Here is an 18704-nt window from a genome sequence, read left to right on the forward strand (position 1 = left end):
GCTGGCCTCAAACTCAGAAATCTGCCTCTGCCTCTGCCTCTGCCTCCCGAGTGCTGGAATTAAAGGCGTGCGCCGCCATGCCCGGCTGCCAACTTTTTTCCTTTTACCCATGTACAGCTTTCAAAGACGACCCGAGACTTACTGGACTATCTTCTGCCTCTGTGGCGTCTCCTATCCCAGAAATCGCTGCTTAACAGAATGAGCCGTGTTCCTTCACATGGACAAGAGTTAGGTTTTAGAGTTGACCCGTTAAGGATTTCAGAGGGATCACCCAGTATGCATATGGGCTGGCTTCAGGGAAAACACCAAATCTTATCAAATATTGAGCACCAAGCTACTAAGAAAGACTTGGTGACCTGATTTCCCCTCAATCATGCCGGAGGATGCAAACACCCAACTTCATTCTCCTTTCAGCAGCAGACTGCGAAGGCAGCGGGAAAAGAGCAAGGTAGATTGGCTTTGCTTTTGTTCTACGTGAGATGCTGGTCTGCAGCCAGATTTAAGACGCAGATCTTTCACTAATTCTCTAACCATATCAGGGTCAGACTCCTAGTTCCCTTCCCACTTCATGAGTGCTTGTCTGTCTGAGAGATGAAATTACCAAAACGAAATGCCTAATTATAAAGGTCTCTTCTTTTTTTTTTTTTTTTTTTTTTTTTTTTTTTTGGTTTTTCAAGACAGGGTTTCTCTGTATAGCCCTGGCTGTCCTGGAGCTCACTTTGTAGACCAGGCTGGCCTCGAACTCAGAAATCTGCCTGCCTCTGCCTCCCAAGTGCTGGGATTAAAGGCGTGTGCCACCACGCCCAACTAAAGGTCTCTTCTTATCTCATTCCTCTATCCCTGAGGGAAGTTTTTAAGCACCAATCAACATCAGTATGGTCCACTGCTAGGGAGGAGCCTAGAGCCCAGGTGTCCAAGGAGCTGGGAGCTGCGAGGCAGTCACTAAGAAAGGCAAGATGATTGCTGAGGACACGGAAAGGCAGTGGAATGGTAGACTGCTACTGTACCTTGTGGCTTTCTCCATGATTAAACTGTGTGGGTCCATCCTCCTTAGAAGCCTGCCCAGGAGTGTCCGTGTCCTCTTCAGAACATTTAGGGTGCACGGTGCTCCCTAAACAAGAGAACAGGATAAGCGAACCCCTCCCCACACATTGATGCTGAGGCCCCACTTCATTCTCTTGATCTCCACTTTGATCTTTGCTACACTGGTCTCCTCTGAGGACAGCTGCAAGGTGTCAGGGGACATAAAGGGATAGGCGGTTCAGTGGTGGGGATGTAGCTCAGCTAGGAGAGTGTTCAGCATGCCTCACCAGCCTTGTCTACTTACTATCTAATGCCTAAGAAAGTGCCTGCCTGCACCGTAAACTGTTATCACATGAAATAATGAAAGAATACATGGGTGGGTGGGTGGAGTAAATGAATATATTCTCGAGTTCCCACCGTCCTTTATATTTTTGTGTGCTGTGAGATAACTCATGTAAGCAAAAATCAAATGTTTACTTACATTTCATTTCTAACCAATTAATGTCCCATGACTTTTGATACACTAATTGGAAAGATGCGTATCTGGGGAACCAGACATTCAGGTACATCGGTAAGAGCAGTCTCCATTTCAGGACTGCAGTGCATAACAATGGCCACTAGAGGGAGCCATAAAACCTGCCCAAAACAGCACTCGACAAAACTCTCCTCACAGTAAAAACTCAAGCAGGTTATTTAGGCGCGCCACATTCCCAGGCATAATGGATCACCGTAAAATTGCTGTTGTTGTTGTACTATGTAATGTACAGCTAATGAGAACAAGCTGCAACAAGACTCGGACTCCAGTTTTCTGGCCCTCTGACTTTAGAAAAGCAGAACTCCCTTCCCACCCCAAAGTATTCACATTTCAATCTATGTACATGATCCATCCAGGGGTTTTTTTGTTTGGTTTGGGTTTTTCATAAGTGGAAGGAAAGCATTTTTCCCGTGGATGACAAAGTGAACGGGATAAATTCGTCTAGAAAAAGAAAATTAAAATGTGAAACTTCAAAGGGAAAAACTTTTGATTTCCCACCTCCAGCAACATTTTTTTCCTGCAAAAAAAAAATTATTTTTCCTTGTTGAGATATTCAATTTCATCCCCTCCAGTAAAGAGACTGTAGGCATGTACAGACTGACTAGGAAATCACATCAGAGAGAATTATGGTGCTATCGGTCAAGTTTCAAAGGTCTCCCATGTAACTGAGAGCAGGGAAGTTGGGAGGCATTTCCCACAAACTCCTCTCTCAAAGGGTCTGAAAAAAAAATCTAACAATTTCCAGGGTCATTACAAGCCACAGATGTTATCAACAGCCAGGGCTATGCAAACTTTAAAAAGACCCAGCCCACAAATGGAGCCACTTCACACACACTCTCAAGCTTCCGCACAGAGCCCAGTGACTCTCCCTTTAAAATGGGCTCACTCATGACTTCTCCAAACTCATAAGCCATGAGGGGGGAAGAAAGGGGGAACCTCTGGTTCCAGTTTCATTTCCCCACACACAGAGTGGTAGAGACCCTCTAAAACATTGCTTCTCATCCCGTCAGTCATGATCCCTTTGGAAGTAGAACATCTCTTTTACAGGGGTCTCATATCAGATATCCTATGTATCATATATTTACATTGTGATTCACAAGAGGAGTAAATTATAGTTACAAAGCAGCAACGAAAATAATTTTACGGTTGGGGGGTCACCACAGCGTGAGGAACTGGATTTAAGGGCCGCAGCGTTAGGAAAGTTGAGAACCACTGCTCCAAAAATAACAGAAATACAGGAGAGCAAGAGTTAGAACGCAGAAAGTATGTTCAAATTTTTAAAAAAGGAACTCTAGGGATCACTGGCTAACTGAAGATTAAAACTAAGTGACATGGTAAGATGCCCAAGATTAAGAACATTCTGGAACTTTCAAGACCTGTGAAAAATTCTAGCTGGTGATCTGCAACGAAGAGGGAAGCCGATTAGAAGCAGACCCTGCCCAGCATCAGTGCCGATTTCTGATTATGTCCTGTAGCCCCTGCTTACCAGCTGGGGAAACCCCTGCAGACATCAGTGAGGCGGCTGAAGGCCTAACCACTGCACCGTACTGCCTGGGAGCCCTGAGGGTGACTCTGGAATCACGCCAAAATTTAAAGAATGAAAAGACCCTTTAATTGTTTTTTTCTCTCAAAAACTACAGAATCTGCATAATCTAATTATAAGCTAATTATAAGACTGACTCTTCTTCCTGCAAAGGACTCTGGTCCTCTCCTTTGCTACTTGAGAGTAGGAGTTGGTAACTCTCAGAGTAGATTAGCAGCTGATTTCCAGATCAGCTTCCCCTGACCAGACCACACAGACTCCCAACTCTTGAAATAAACCCCGGGGGAATTCTCCGGGAGGAAGTCATCTCCCCAATTAGGCCAAAACCGCCTCCTCCCCACCCAGACCCTCTGGCCAGGCAATTTTCACATTCCAATATGCATCCACTTTTCCCACTCCCAGCCAAGAGACTGTGTAGCTGGACCCTCATTTGTGAAGCTCTGTTATAAACCTATTCGAATGGCCAGGGGCACAGGCTGGCTTCCCTTCCCTCCTAACACAGTGCCACAGGGCAAGTCATTTAACTGCATCATTAGGATCACAGTCACAGCTCTGCCCAGCTCCTTCCCTGGCACTCCTTCACCTCATTAATATCTGTAAGGAGCCATTAAGCCTTACAGCTGAAGGGTGCCGTTAAGGCAAGACCTAACACTATTATCATCAATAAGGTCTCAGGCACTTGCCTGTCACCTCCTGAGTTAAGGCAGTCACCCACCTAGAAAGGCAGCCTATACCCTGGCCTATCCACCCCTAATGAGCCACCGGCTTCTGCAGAAACATCCAGATGAATGTGATGGGTGCCCACATCGCGGAAGGGAAGAAAAGCTATCACTTTAACTTAGGGCAGTATATTTAAACTGCTGGATGCTTATCTCCAGAAACAAGAGGCACCTGCGGCTGCAATGTCCGGGTACCGAAGCCTCTCCCCAGCCCCTCACATGGAACCTGTGCAGATGTGAAAACTTCTGTGGGAGTCAGAAAGCTACCTACCAATCCTGGAACAAGCAAGTCTTCATTCCCTCTGGCCATCTGAAGGTTCTGCCTCCCCTGAGGAACCTGCCATTAAAGACCTACCTTGCTCCCTTGAAAGATCCCTCTAGCCAAACTCCCTGGCAAGCCAGGGCACTGTCTGGTGCCACCCAGATCTGACAACAGCAGGGTCAACAGTAGATGAACAGGCACGATAGCATCCTGCCTGCCGTTCAACAGATGAAGATGGCTACTATTGCCTCATGACCTTACAGCCACTGTGCAGAGCTCACAAGGTCAGGCCAGTCAAAACCAGCAGGGAGGACGGAGGGGCTAGCAAGGCCCCACCTGGAGCTGAGAAGCTATTGGTAGCTAGTGGTGATGCCCAGGGAGGAATGGTTACTTTTGTTTGGGCTGTGGCCACTTGTCGACTGCCCAGGCTCAGGTGGTTGGCCCCATCCCCAACCACATACAGATAGCACTAATTGGATGCAATGAGAGATTAAAAAAAAAAAATTAAACAATTTTAAAAATAGGGATGTGAAGTTAGGGAGGATGGAGATAGTCATAAACCATCGTGTACATATATGAAATTCACACAACAAAGAAGAAAAGGAGCTGGAATGAGATGGCTCAGCCAGGAAAGTGCCTGCTGTATAAACACGAGGATCTGAGTTCGAAGCCTCAGCACCCATGTAAAACTCATACCCATACAGGCTACTTCTACAACTCCAGCAAGGGGGGAGGGGTGTCCCTGGAACTCACTAGCCAGCCGCTCTAACTGAATCAGTACCAGATCCCTTGAGAGACCTTGTTTCAAAGACAAAAAATAAAATAAAATAAAATGGAGGACAAAGAAAGATAACTCCACAAATACCTCTGGCCTCTAAGCGCATGAATACATACCTCACCAACATGCACCGCACACGCACATCTGAGCACAATGATTTACACGTCACCATTCAACATTACCGTGCGGCCGTGTACACAGCCTGCACTGGAGAGAGAGACACAAAGACTGGCTTAAGGCAGCAAACCTTAGTCGGCTTTTGAATTCCCCGGTGTACATGTTACTCCCTCAAAATAACATTTGCACCTGATCCTCAGCCACACAGAGAGAGACAGGAAGGAGAGCATTCATAGATGTTTTTGTGATCTACCTAGTCTATTTGGGAAAAACAGAGAGCTTCCAGTTCCTAAACCGAGGGACATCTTTTGGCATCACGCAAATGAGACGATCATAAGGGAGAAATAGACAAAGAACAAATACGTTGGTCGGGTCTCAGTCCTTCCTCTGTTCTGCTACATACTCAAGAGCAGTAACGTCTACATGAATCAGACTCAGTCAATGGAAATGAAACTGTCCCCATTTGGGGCAGCTATGGACGCTAGAGTGACTAGACCCCTGAGCAGATGTCCGTCCCACTCACCATCTTGAAGTCTCCGCTCTTGAAGATAAACCTTGAGCCAGATGTTAACACGCTGCTGGCCCCAGGCCCCCGGGGGCTCCACCTCCCACAAGCGCCCTCTCTCGCCTGGACAGGTCAACAGGAACTGCCTGAGGACTGGGAGGAAGAAGAAAACCATGAGTCAGACTCCTGCCCACCAGGCTGGTTCAGCCAGTCAGCTCTCTGAGTCCCTGCGCGTGGCCCTCCCAGCCCTTCTGTGGCTACCCTCCACCTCCTCACTGCATTGGCCCTGTTGTGTCTGAACCCTTCTCACCGACTCCCCATGGATACAGAATCATCCCTGTTCACCCCATGCTTCCACTTGCACCCATCCAGCATTGTGTTTCCAGAGCTGCAACTACGAAGTACCCATCCGTCGGTGTCCGCGGGTATTGGTACTGAACGCACCAAAATCCAAAGATGCTACATTTACATAAAATGCCTGGCACACGGACACTGCGCAATCCCCCTGCGCATCCCGCCTTTTAGCACGTGACGTGACGCAGATGCTGCATCGATAGCAGTTAGACGGTGACGCTTAGGAGAGGGTCACAATGGAAGGGTCTGTGAGTGTCATTTTTTAAACATTTTCAAGCCACAGTTACTTTGAATTCTGGAATCAGACTCCTCAGATAGGACAGGCTATCAGCACCGCAGCAAGACAAGCTGATTTCTCGAGGCACTGAAGGCCAGGTAGGTACCTCGGGCTGGATTGTCGGAGGCCTCCCCTGAGCCTCCTGTGTACCTTCCCAGGGATCCCTAGGGTCTCTCTTCTAACAAGGGTGCCTGTGATGGCTACTCTTGGCTGTCAACATAACTACATCTGGAATTAGCTAAAACACAAATGGCTGGGTATACCTGGGAGGGATTTTTCTTAATTATATCAAGTAGGAAAACCCGTTTCTAATCCAGATCTTTATGGTGGGAAGATCCACCTTTAATCTGTTCCACACGTCCTGCCGACGGCCTATATAGAAGCCATGGAAGATGGCAGCTTGCTCTCCTTGCCTGCTTGCCCTCACTGGCAAGTCCATTCCTTTGCTGGCATTAGAGCCTACTTACGTCTTCAGAATTCCAGTGTACACTGAAGACCAAATGAGACATCCAGCCTCATGGATTGAACAACTACTGAAGTTTGGGCCTTCACTTGGTAGACAGCCATTGTTGGATTAGTTGGACCACCACCGGTGAGCCCTTCTAATAAACCCCATACATATTTATGTATGATGGATATATTCATTCTTTAAGTTCTGTTCCTCTAGAGCAGTGATTCTCAACCTTCCTAATGCCACAACCATTTAACACGGTTCCTCGTGTTGTGGTGACCCCCAGCCATAAATTCACTTTTATTGCTACTTCATAACTGTAATTTTGCTACTGTTACGAATCAAAATGAAAATATCTATGGCTTCTGATGGTCGCTGGCAACGCCAATGAAAGAGTCATCAACCCCCAAAGGAGTCACAACCCACAGGCTGAGAACCCCTGAGTAGGTCCTTGAAGGCTGGTAGACTATCCACACTTCCCGGATAAACATTTTCACAAAGCAGCAGCCCCCAACACCAGAGAAATGGGAAGCCACTTCCGGTCCTGCAGGTAACTGTGAAGCTATCACCAAGCAAGCTCTCTTTGTCCACTTGCAGGCTCTAGGCCAAAGCAGCGTGGAAGTTTGTTGGTCTAAATACAGTGCTGTCTGGCAGGTGGAGACAGGCCAGGAAACACTGAGCATAGCATGTCAATGCTCTCCTGGCTCGAGCAGCCTAACCTCTCTTCAGAGAAAACAGCCCCAATGGCAGGGTTCTTGGATAATTGGGGTTGTGCATCAGAATGTGTGACCCCAGGAGAGTTGATTGCCAGCCCTATCAGTTTCAAATAAAAATGGAGAGTCACTCAAGGCCCTGGCACAACTCCCTGGATTCTCCGTGTCCCTGAGATATTTGTTTCTGCATTCCGAAATGCATGGAAGGAGGAGAACATTAATTCCTAAACATTGCCCTCTGACCCCCACCTGAGCACCATGGCATGTGAGTGTCTGCACGTGAGTGAGTGTGTGAAGCACCCCTGCACATGTACATTCACATACATATACATAAACCAGCACACACATACATGCACACACATATAAACACATACATATACATACAAAAGCACACACTATACACATATACACAGACATACTTGAACACATATATATACACACACATACCTGCACATGTATACATACACATACATATAACACATACATATAACACATACATTTTCTAAACATTTTTTAAAAGAAAAATACTCAGAACAGCCTACTGCAGGACAAACCCATCTAACACAATATGTCTATCTGTATATCCAAAGCCACAGTAAAGACAAAATACCACAGTACCCTGACTTTTGCCACTCTTCAGACTGTGCGGGAACACTTATCACGAGCCTGGGAAAACATCTGTGGTGGTTTGAATATGCTTGGCCCACTGGAAGTGGCACTATTAGGAGGTGTGGCCTTATTGGAGGAAGTATGTCACTGTGTAGGCGGGCTTTGAGGGCCCCTAGTGCTCAAGCTCCACCCAGTGTAAGAGAGTGGTCTCCTCCTAGCTGCCTTTGGATCAAGATGTGCAACTCTTGGCTCCTCCAGCACCGAGTCTGCCTGCACAATGTCATGCTTCCTGCCATGATGATAATGGAGTGAGCCTCTGAAACTGTAAGCCAATCCCAATGAAATGTTTGCCCTTATAAGAATTGCCTCGGTCATGGTGTTTCTTTACAGCAATAAAACCCTAACTAAGACAATATCAAAACTCTAAATGTGAATATGGTCTCTACTGAGTATGTATTGGCTACACTACTATAAAACTGAAGAACCCTAGGGGTCATCGTGGTGAGTCGTTGGGGACCATCTGCACCTTTTAAAAGTGAAACTACTCCTCAGGCTCAGAAAGGTTCCCTTTGCAGATCGAACATGAAGTCTGTGGTTAGCTGAGGGACCACAGCTGTGGGAAGGAGAAGCCTCAGCCTACATCTACCCAGAAGAACTCCTGAGACTCCTCGGCTCAGCATCGCCTCAGGCCACAGGTGTTAGCGGTCAGTATCACTCAAATGCTCACAGAGGACACAAGGTAGAGGTTACCTCTGTACATGGCAGGAGATATCGGACAACTGATACCCAGAGCTTCGTCTCCTTGAAAGGTGTCACAGAAGTCCCTCAGCATGGCTGTCCCCAGGCCTTGACAACGGTTCTTCCTCCTCACAAACACGGTGTCGAAGACAGGCAGCAGGTAGCATGTGCCGGTACCATCACCACAGAGGCTGCCTGCGGGAAAGCAAGAGATGCACTGCTCTTTCCCGGGCTGGATTCTGACTCACCCAGACCTCCAGGTTCTAACCACAGTCACTGGCAATTACTTCAACAGAGGCTTGTGGTGTCCAATCCAGGTAAAATGTGTGGCCCTCCAAAACTCATGAACCACACTTGTTTCCTGCGAAGCATGAACGGAAGGTGCATCAGAGCAGAAGACGCCAGATTCCACCTTGAATGTAACTGTACTGTCCCCAATGTTACCATCCACATGGCTGTCATCTCACCCCCTACTGACAAGAGTCAGAAACAGGAGTAACTTCCCACCCCTGGGAATGACTTCCCAACCTTCCCTGAAAAGGAAAAATTGGGGTCTGAGTAGATGGGCTGAATTGCAAGATACACTATACTAGGTAACATTGTGTCCGTGGCCATAATGATTCCCTTCCTGTGTCCACCCAACTTGTGTGTGATTTTAAAGCTATTTCCATCAAGAAACGGGATCTGTTCCCCCATCAGGTCTAGTCCAGCCTGTGACTCACTTTAGCAACAGAATGAGGCAGAGGGATAGACGATGGACTAACAGAGCCCAGGTCCCATGGAGTCCAGTGAGTCTCCAGTTCTCTCAGATACCTACCTCCATCACAAAAGCAAGTGTAAACCAATCTGTTACCCTGAAAGAAATGTGACTCGGAGCCCTGCTAGTCCCAGCCTACCTCTAGCTAGCCCAAGAAGCAGAAGCAGTTACCTAGCACACAGGTCCCCATGCTCACATAGAAAACTCACCAAAACTAGAAAACCATCCAGCTAAGCACAGCCCAAAGTGGCAAACAAAAGAATCTGTGGTTCATGAAATTACTCTCTTATACCATGAATGACTGCATGGTCTATATCCAACAAGAAAGCTCCGTTCAGTTAAGGTAGTAGTTGTTAAAAAAAAAAAAAAAAAAAAAAAAGTTGAGATTTCTCCTTTCAACAGGCTTGAAAAGATACCAGTCTGTTTGGAAATTTACAGCTCTGGTTTCTATTTGACGAGAACAATGTTAACCTGATATGAAATCTCCTGGAACTAAGAAGGTTTAAATTTAAATAGCGATGCGACTCCATTCACCATAGAATTAAAGAGAAGAAAATGCTTAGGAATACACTGAGCAAATGAAGTCCAGGTCTTGAAAATGAAAGTGTAAATCATTGAATGAAAACTAGAGGTCTAGATAAATCAGAAGCAAGATCATGTTGATGGATCACAGGACTCAAAAGGTGTTTTTCCCCATTATACTTCCCACAATCATTCTGTAAGTTCAAAGCCAGCCCTAGCAAAACCCCAGCATGTTTTTAGTAGCCACTGAGAAGCTGAGTCTAAGTGTCACGTGAAATGCAGAGTTTCCTGGACAGACAGCATTGCTTGGAAAGGAACAGAGCTGGCAATCTAGGAAAGCCCATTTCATGGCTGTGTCAGGGGACCCGTGTGACACTGCCACAAAGAACTACAGATCAATGGCAAACGGAAAGAGAGAGACAGAGAGAGAAAACATGTAAGAATACACACATGTGTAATGAGAGATGTGTTAAGTTCAAAGAACAACTTCTAGGACTCAGAGTTCTCTCCTAGCACATGAGTTTTGGGTTAGATCTTGGGCTATCAGACTTGGCAGCAAGGGCTTTTATCCACTGAACCACCTTGCCAGACCCAGAAATCAACTCTATGTCGACCAACATAGGTTAGTACCAATTATGTGGGTAGAGAATTGGGTTTTTTGCCACAAATAACAGTGGGATGATTTGACACAACACAAACTGTGTTGCTCGTTGCTGGCAGCCCGTTACTAGTAGAAGAAGAACTCTTACGAACAGGCAAGTGTTCTGATTACAGTTGCCAGATATTCTGGAAAAGGCCAGTTTGCAGAGGTGATTAAAAAAAAAAAAGATGGCAGCTGCCAGGTTGGAACACCACCGAGGCTACTCAGGACACATACTAACCTAGGTGCTACAGGCCATTAAACATTTGTCTAGATACACAGAGTGTCCAATACATGTCCTCATGTACACCGTGGCCTCTGTCTTCGCAACAATGTGATCTATGGGCTGACTTGGGTCCCCCTAATGTTCCAAACCCTGCAGAATGACTATATTTTAGTAAAATGCTTTTAAAAGATAGAGTAGGGTTCATATGAGGCTATTATGCTTTGCCCTTATCCAATATGGCTGCCAAAGACGACAAAGAAATACGACCAAGAGAAATGTGCATAGCTATACAGTGAGAAAGTGGCTGCATGCTAACCACAGAAAGGCCTCAAGAGAGAACAGACTGGCTGACACCTGCAACCTAGACTTTGAGCCTCCAGGTGAACTAGGTGAAAATAAACTCCTGTTGTTTATATCTAAGGGTTGGGTCTTTTGTGAAAGTCCAAGCAAACTAAGGCATACGTCCATGTTGACTCGACCAAATTCATGCAATATCCCTAATCACACTGTGCTGGGCACTTTTTTGTCAGTTTGGCAAAAACTAGAGTCGCTTGGAAAGAGGGGCTCTCACTTGAGGGACTGCCTGCATTAGGTTGGCCTGTGAGCGTGTCCATGGGGCATTCTCTTGATTAATGATTGATGGAGGAGGGGCAGCCCACTGTGGGTGGTGTTACACCTGGGCAGGAGATCCTGGGTGCTATAGAAAAAAAAATAAAAACAGGCTAAGCAGAGAACATGAGAGGCAAACCAGAAAGTAGAACCACCTTCACCCTTACCCACCACCCACCACCCACCACCCACCACCCACCACCCACCACCCACCACCCACCACCCACCACCCACCACCCACCACCCACCACCCACCACCCACCACCCACCACCCCAAGCTTCAGTTCCTGCTGCCTTGACTTCCCTACATTACCTGGAAGCGTAACACGAAATAAACCTTCTTTCCCAAAAGTTGCTCCCAATCACGTAATTTATCACAGCAATAGCAGAAAAACTAGAACACAGAGCAAACTGCACAGAAAAACCGAGTTTTGCCTCAATCTTTTTCTATCGCCTAAACCCGCTCTAAAATCCCTGATTTAATGTGCTGGAAGCTGAAGACAGGGCTCAGGATGCTAAGCCTTGTGTTGAGCCCACTAAAAAGCAGTGTTACTTTAAAAGTATACTAGTTGTTTGCTTGTTTGTTTGTTTGTTTGTTTTTAACTGAAATTGTAATCTTTTTTTTTTTACATCATTTACAAAAACAAATTCAAAACAGATCACAGATCCAGGGGTAAGAGAGAAACTTTTAAAGCTTTTAGCAAGGAAAACAGAAAAAAAAAAAAAAAAAAAAAAAAAAAAAAAAAAAAAAAAAGGTCATCACAAGCCCAAGCCTGAGTTGGTGGTAGGCATTCACAGATTCAGCAACAGAGCACAGCAACTCCAACTTCTCCCGAATTTTTAAATTTTTTTGCTTCAAAAGACTATTAAGAAAAACAAAAGGCCAAGCATAGACTGTCAACAGAAATGTTTACAAATCACATTTCTCATTTCAAAAAAAAAAAAAAAAAGGCTTACTGCGAACCAGAATAAAGCACTCTTATAATTCAATAAAAATAAGATAAATAGTCTCATTAAAATTGCACAAAAGACTTGAACAAATCTTTCCTTAAAGAAGACATGCACATGACCATGGGTGGAAACCAGCTAACATCACTCATAATTAAAGAAATGGAAGGTAAACCCACAGCTAAATACTACCCCAGGCTAGGACAGCTAGAACCAAAAGGATGGGCACTAGAGAGTGACGAGAAGGACGTGCGGAAATCCAAACCCTCATGTGTGGTTGATGGAAGTGTTCGATGGCTCAGCCAGACTGCTCGGCCATTTGGCAGTTCCTTAAACGTTAGACATAATCTTGCCAAATGACCCAGCTATTGTTCTCCTAAGAGCCTACCCAAGAGGAAGAAAAAAATACCACCATGCAAACAAGAGAGAGAACGTTTATAGCCACCCTAGTCACAGTAGTACAAGGGAAACAGCTCCTCAGCCAATAGATTCACAGAACCACGTGGCAAGAAACAGAAACATAAGCGCGCCTTGATCTGCAGGAGCTCCAAGACTCTGCGCTAATTGAGAATATGACTGGTACAGCACCTGGTACATGCTAATTGGCAGGGCAGGAGGCAACTGAGCTCTGCTTAGGACTGAGATGGCGACACGTGGCAGGCAGGCAGCATCCACAGGTAACAGGAATGTCCTAACACTGAGTTTGGGTGATAGTCACGTAGCCCTCTCTCTAATATTTACCCTTAGTTTAGGCAAGCTTTATAAGATATAAATTTATACTGCAATAAAAAAAAATTATCTAAAAGGACACAGTAAGAGCATGCGTACAATAAGGTAGGTACAGTTTGCAGCTGTGTGTTTTTTAAACAACAAGGGAGAAGCCTGATAGATAGCGCTCAACACAAAATGGCAGATTTTTACAGAGGTTAGTTACTCAGACTTGATCGTAACCCATCTCAAGTATTCAGCCTGCACCTCGTACATATGTAAAATGACATGTCCCTGTACACAGGTACACTAAGTGAGTAGTCCTCTGACTGTCATATCCTTACTGTGGCACAGGCCCAAGTGCCCCCCTCCACCCATGCACATGAACATGCGTGCATGCCCGCACAGACAAATGTGTGAAGACATTTTTAGAAATGAAAGATCACGACAACTACGTGTGAAAAGGAAGATGGCGACCTTGATGTGGTAAAATCACGGCAGCCTGTGTGTCTCCCATAAAGCTTGGTGTGGAAGGTCTGCTCCACCGCTGGTGGTTCTGGCTGTGACGAAGCTACTGGATCCACGTGAGGACTCTGAGATAATCAATGGATTGACCCAGCAAGGGGAGACGGGACTTAAATGGAGGACAGGGGCCATGGAAAGGGTCTCCTGGAAGCGTCTGCTTGCCCCTGGCCCTTCGTATCTCTCTTTTTCTGCTTCCAGGCTGTCAAGTGTGAGTAGCTCGTAACCACATGATCATTGCAATCTGGCCTCCACTATCCTCCCTACATCCTGATGGTCTGCTTTATCTGAGGCTAAAGCAATGGAGCCAGATGGCCATGCAATTGTGAGCCAAAATTAACCTTTCCTCCTTTCAAGGCATCTTCACAGTGCTCTGTCACAACAGCAGGCAATGATCAATGTCCTTCTCCCCACCCTTAACTCAGGCATGGATCAGTGTTAGTTTAGCACCAATCCTGATGTTCATGCCATACACCATAGGCTCCAACACGTGACACGGTTACTCTACATCTCCCAATCCATAACCCAGTCTAATCATCAGGAACGGTGAAGCCAGGGACCCATGGGAAGCAGGCCTAGGGCGAGAGTGGGGTTGAGGCATATCCAAATCCCAGAAATCTCATCCTGAGGTTGGGAGGAGTAGGGTCACTCCCTGCCTCCCTGGGTCTGTGTTTCCCGGCGCACATAGCCCTGTTCCTTTGCCCCCTAGAGGAGGTCACATAGTCCGGCAGCCAAGTTAAACTTCCTCTGCCCTTATAACATCATGTCCAGCAGCGCCTGGAATTCCTCCTTATGCAAATGAGGCAGCCCTAGTGTCCTGACCCAGGCCAATGATATATTCTCACCCCAATAGCCCCTACATACCTCCCAAAGGCTTAAACAGCCTTTGTTTCCCCTCACCCACTGCCCCCCACGCCCCACATAAAAAAAATAAGCTGTCTTACTGAAGCTGAGAGTCTGTTCTCACCACTGGCCAGACCTCCTCCAAAGTCCAGCTGCTGAAATACAAGAGGAACCCACCAGCACAGAATAGAGGAGGCTCAGGAGAGCTGACGGGGGGTTGCAGGTGCTGAATGTTTTCTTGATCTCAGAAGAGAAAACGGACACTGATAGAAAAATCAACCAAGGGTGATGTCTTCATCTTGAACACTATACTATGATTACATCGACACAGATATTAGGGAGAACATATGTCCACAGGGCACAAAGGACCTTTCTGTCTTTCCAATGCTTCTGTAAACTTCTCAAAATCAACTTCTGAGGAAAAAGAAGCCAAATTACCCAACCAGTGTTTTCTAAAGGATAATCATAGCTTCAAAGCTGCCAAGTAAGATCCAGGATGTAAAAGGATTACCAAGCTATTTTCCTAGAACTCCACTGCAACTGTGAGCTGAAGAAAATAAGATGCCTGCAGTAAACTGCCTCTCTGCTCTTCACTAGGATAGAAAGACGAAGGACAATGTTGGGAGAAACCCCAGCAATGGTATGTTCACCTAAAGGAGCAGAAATCATCCAAAAGGAAGAAGACTGGTCAACTCAGTAAGACCACTTGTGTGCAAGCAGGAGGAGCTGAGTTCAAATCCCCAACAACCACGTAGAAACCCAGCTATGAAAAACTTAGTAAAGACAGGAAAATCACTGGGCCTACAGCCCACCAGCCTACCTTCCGGTTAGTTCATTGAGAGACCCTGTCTTAAGGGAATAAGGTGGAGAGTGAGGGACCAGAATACTTAAAGGTGTATACCTGCAGAGACACTTGCTGCACACACACCAAGTTAATGAGACAGAGAGCAAAGACAAAGAAGAAAGAGTTATGTTGGGGTTTTTTTTTTTCTTATTTAAAAGATACCAAGTTAACAAAGAGAAATAAACAATACATAGAGTTTATGAGGAATTAAAATAGAGATATTGATGCAGAAGCCAGATCCTTGTGGATAGTAAGAAAGGGTCCATCCTGAAAACTACAAGCTCCTCACACAGGTTGCAGTGGAAGAGATATTAGGGTTGGAACAGTGAAGCCAGCCCTAAGAATGAAAAGAAGCCTACAGTGAGTGGGAGATAGCCAACCAGACCTGCCAAGGCAAACAGGCCCTAAGAAGCCAGGAGAACTTGGTGGGCCTGGTGGCCAGCTTCCAGGAGCCTCCCTGGGGAATGCACCTATCCTTGCTTCTAATGCAACCAATGAAAACAGACTAAATTACAAGTAAAAATGGCTTCGGACAAATCTGCTTCCATTATAGGACAAAGACCCTAGACAATGCCACAGACAAGGACATAACCAAGAACACTGTAGCTGTATATTGGTAGCTCTGACAGAGTTAACTCTCTGTCATGGTAAGGCTGCCAGCTGGTCATATACATGTGAAGATTAAAAAAAAAAAAAAAAAAAAAAAGAACAGGGCTGGAGAGGTGGCTCAGCAGCTAAGAGCACTGGCTCTTCTTCCAGAGGTCCTGAGTTCAAATCCCAGCAACCACATGGTGGTTTACAACCATCTGTAATAGGATCTGATGCCCTCCTCTGGTGTGTCCAAGGAGAACCACAATGTACTCATATACATAGAATAAACAAATCCTAAGAAAAAAAAGAAAAAAGAAAAAACAAAGAACAAACAAAATCCCAAACAAACAATAGGAGTAACAAAAACAACAACAACAAACTGGGAGAAACAAGGAGAAAAAAGAAAGCTCTTGCCTCTCTCTCTGCTCCCTCTTGCTCCCCTTCCCTTCACTGCTCTCGCCAGGTAGTCATGGCTGGCTTCTACTTCTCTACTCTCTCCTTCTCTCTGCCTTTCTCTGCCTCTACTACTCTCTTAACTCCCCTCCCCATGCTCTGAATAAACTCTATTCTATACTGAAAAAAGAAAAAAGAAAAGAAAAGAACAATCTAATTGACACTATCACGACACCCTAAAGGTCAGAGGCAGTTAATAGCATCAGCTCCTGACAGTCAAGATCAATACCTACCAACTCAGAGGTAGACAGCAGGGGCTTCAACGTCCCCTAATGGGTAGACAGTATATAAATTATGCACGATCACAGACATGATTGGGCAAGGGGTACAGACATGGAGGGAGTGGGCCTTCCCTAGGCATTGCTCAATATAGCCCAGAGAATTGGCCAGTCCGAATACTGTCCAGTTTCTGCCATAGCCCAATAAAACCCCTACATGACGGCGTTCAGGGATTTTTTCCTCTTTGGAGAACCCCTCCCATTCTCCAGGATTTCTCTCATTTTTCCTTATTTTCACACTTAAAAATTATTTATAATAATTTTTAATAATGCCTGCTTCCACCTTACATATTCAAACAACTTTAATCACCTTTGGTGTGACAATGATCTTTGACCACGGTGAGTGTCTAGTATCTTTTATCCTTGGGAAATGTACAAATAGGCGATGAAATAGCCTGCTGCTCTCAAAAATCCTGCATTGGGGCTGGAGAGATGGCTCAGTGGATAAGAGCACTGACTGCTCTTCTGAAGTTCCTGAGTTCAAATCCCAGCAACCACATGGTGGCTCACAACCATCAGTAATGAGATCAGATGCCCCCTTCTGGGGGTGTCTGAAGACAGCTACAGTAAATATAATAAATAAATCTTTTTTTTTAATGAACTAAAAAGTCCTGCATCAACATCACTAGAGGTGCCACAGAAATTTTTAAAATAGGAGAACATGCCAATAAATCAAAAGTAAACATCTCTAAGGACAACACAACCTAACAAAACTGACTAAATGGAAAGAGAGAAACTAAAATGTGCTACAAGCATTAAAACATTACATCAATAGCTTAAAACCCTCCGACACTTAACGAAAAATCACAAGACTCAGGTAACTTCAGGAATATGTTCTACCAAATTTGCAAAAAAACAGCTCCCAAGGAACAGAAAGGGAGAGAGCTTTCCCCAAAGCTATATGCAATAGGACATTCCAAGGAATTTAAAAAGATCGTCAACAACAGGGAAAAATATTGGATAAATCATTTGAATATCAAAGAAAAACACACAAATTAATATAAACACCTAAGAGTCAACAATGTAGGCAAAGTTAATTTAGGTCACCACAGATGGCTGGATCATATGGGCACCAGATTCCTGTGAAAGAAATGCATAATCACGTGGGTACCTGTAATGAAATGATGGAAACACAGCCCAGCACCACATACAATCAGAAGTCTTCACTCCGACAGCATGGGCAGACCTGAGACAGAGCCTTTGAGAAGAGCAGAGAAGACTCACCAAAGAGGAACTGACACAAAGCCAGGAGGCTGTTTGGACAACAATGTCCAACAAGAATGAGGAACGGGATTAATTAAAGCAAGGTATGGGGCAGGAGAAATGGCTCAGCAGTTAAGAGCACTGACTGCTCTTCCAGAGGTACTGAGTTCAATTCCCAGCAACCACATTGTGGCTCACAACCATCTATAACGGGAGCCAATGCCCTCTTCTGGTGCGTCTAAAGACAGTTACAGTGTACTCACATACATAAAATAAATAAGTAAATCTTGGGTTGGAGAGATGGCTCAGCAGTTAAGAGCACTGACTGCTCTTCCAGAGGTCCTGAATTCAATTCCCAGCAACCACATTGTGGCTCACAACCATCTGCAATGGGAGTTGATGTCCTCTTCTGGTGTGTCTGAAGAGCAATGGTATACTCATATACATTAAATAAATAAATAAATAAATAAATAAATCTTAAAAAAAAAAAAAGCAAGGTATGATTGGTGGTGGTGGCTCATGCCTTTAATCCCAACACTCAGGAGGCAGAGGCAGAAGGATCTTTTGTTTCGTGGCCAACCTGGTCTACAGAGAGAGTTCTGCGATAGCTAAGGCTACCCAGAGAGTCTTTAAAAAAAAAAAAGGAAAAAAAGAAAAAGGAAGGAAGGTGTTTGTGTGTGTGTGTGTGTGTGTGTGCGTGCCTATGTGTGTGTGCTCCCATATGTATGTATTATGTATGCATGTGTCACTTCTCAGAATGCCTGAATGAGAAATCACAGGTGGGCCACAAGGAAAACCAGGAATAGGCACTCAACAAATAACAGAAGAAACTGTCTTCTCTAGACAAGAAGTTTTTCTAGAAGATTTAAAAAGGTAAGTAGAAAGGCAGAGACAGTTAACTACCCTGCCCAACAGTTTCTGAGAATCACAATGGGA

General features: G+C 45.2%; 1 protein-coding gene across 8 annotated transcripts in view; it reads right to left on the reverse strand.

The window, feature by feature from the left end:
• The window catches only part of Fam169b (Protein FAM169B), an 82406-nt gene that overhangs the window by 4898 nt on the left and 58804 nt on the right, over nucleotides 1–18704 (reverse strand). For all 8 annotated transcript variants that reach the window (XM_021167236.3, XM_021167234.3, XM_085841645.1 and 5 more), the window contains 3 exons: nucleotides 8637–8819; nucleotides 5501–5635; nucleotides 1008–1111 (listed from right to left, as the gene is read on the reverse strand). In XM_021167236.3, coding sequence (XP_021022895.1) covers nucleotides 1008–1111; nucleotides 5501–5635; nucleotides 8637–8819 — 422 coding nt within the window. The remainder of the gene's footprint in view (nucleotides 1–1007; nucleotides 1112–5500; nucleotides 5636–8636; nucleotides 8820–18704) is intronic.

Source organism: Mus caroli, unplaced genomic scaffold, assembly GCF_978045245.1.
Source record: "Mus caroli unplaced genomic scaffold, Mus_caroli_1 scaffold_8, whole genome shotgun sequence".
In the NCBI taxonomy this organism is placed as follows: domain Eukaryota; kingdom Metazoa; phylum Chordata; class Mammalia; order Rodentia; family Muridae; genus Mus; species Mus caroli.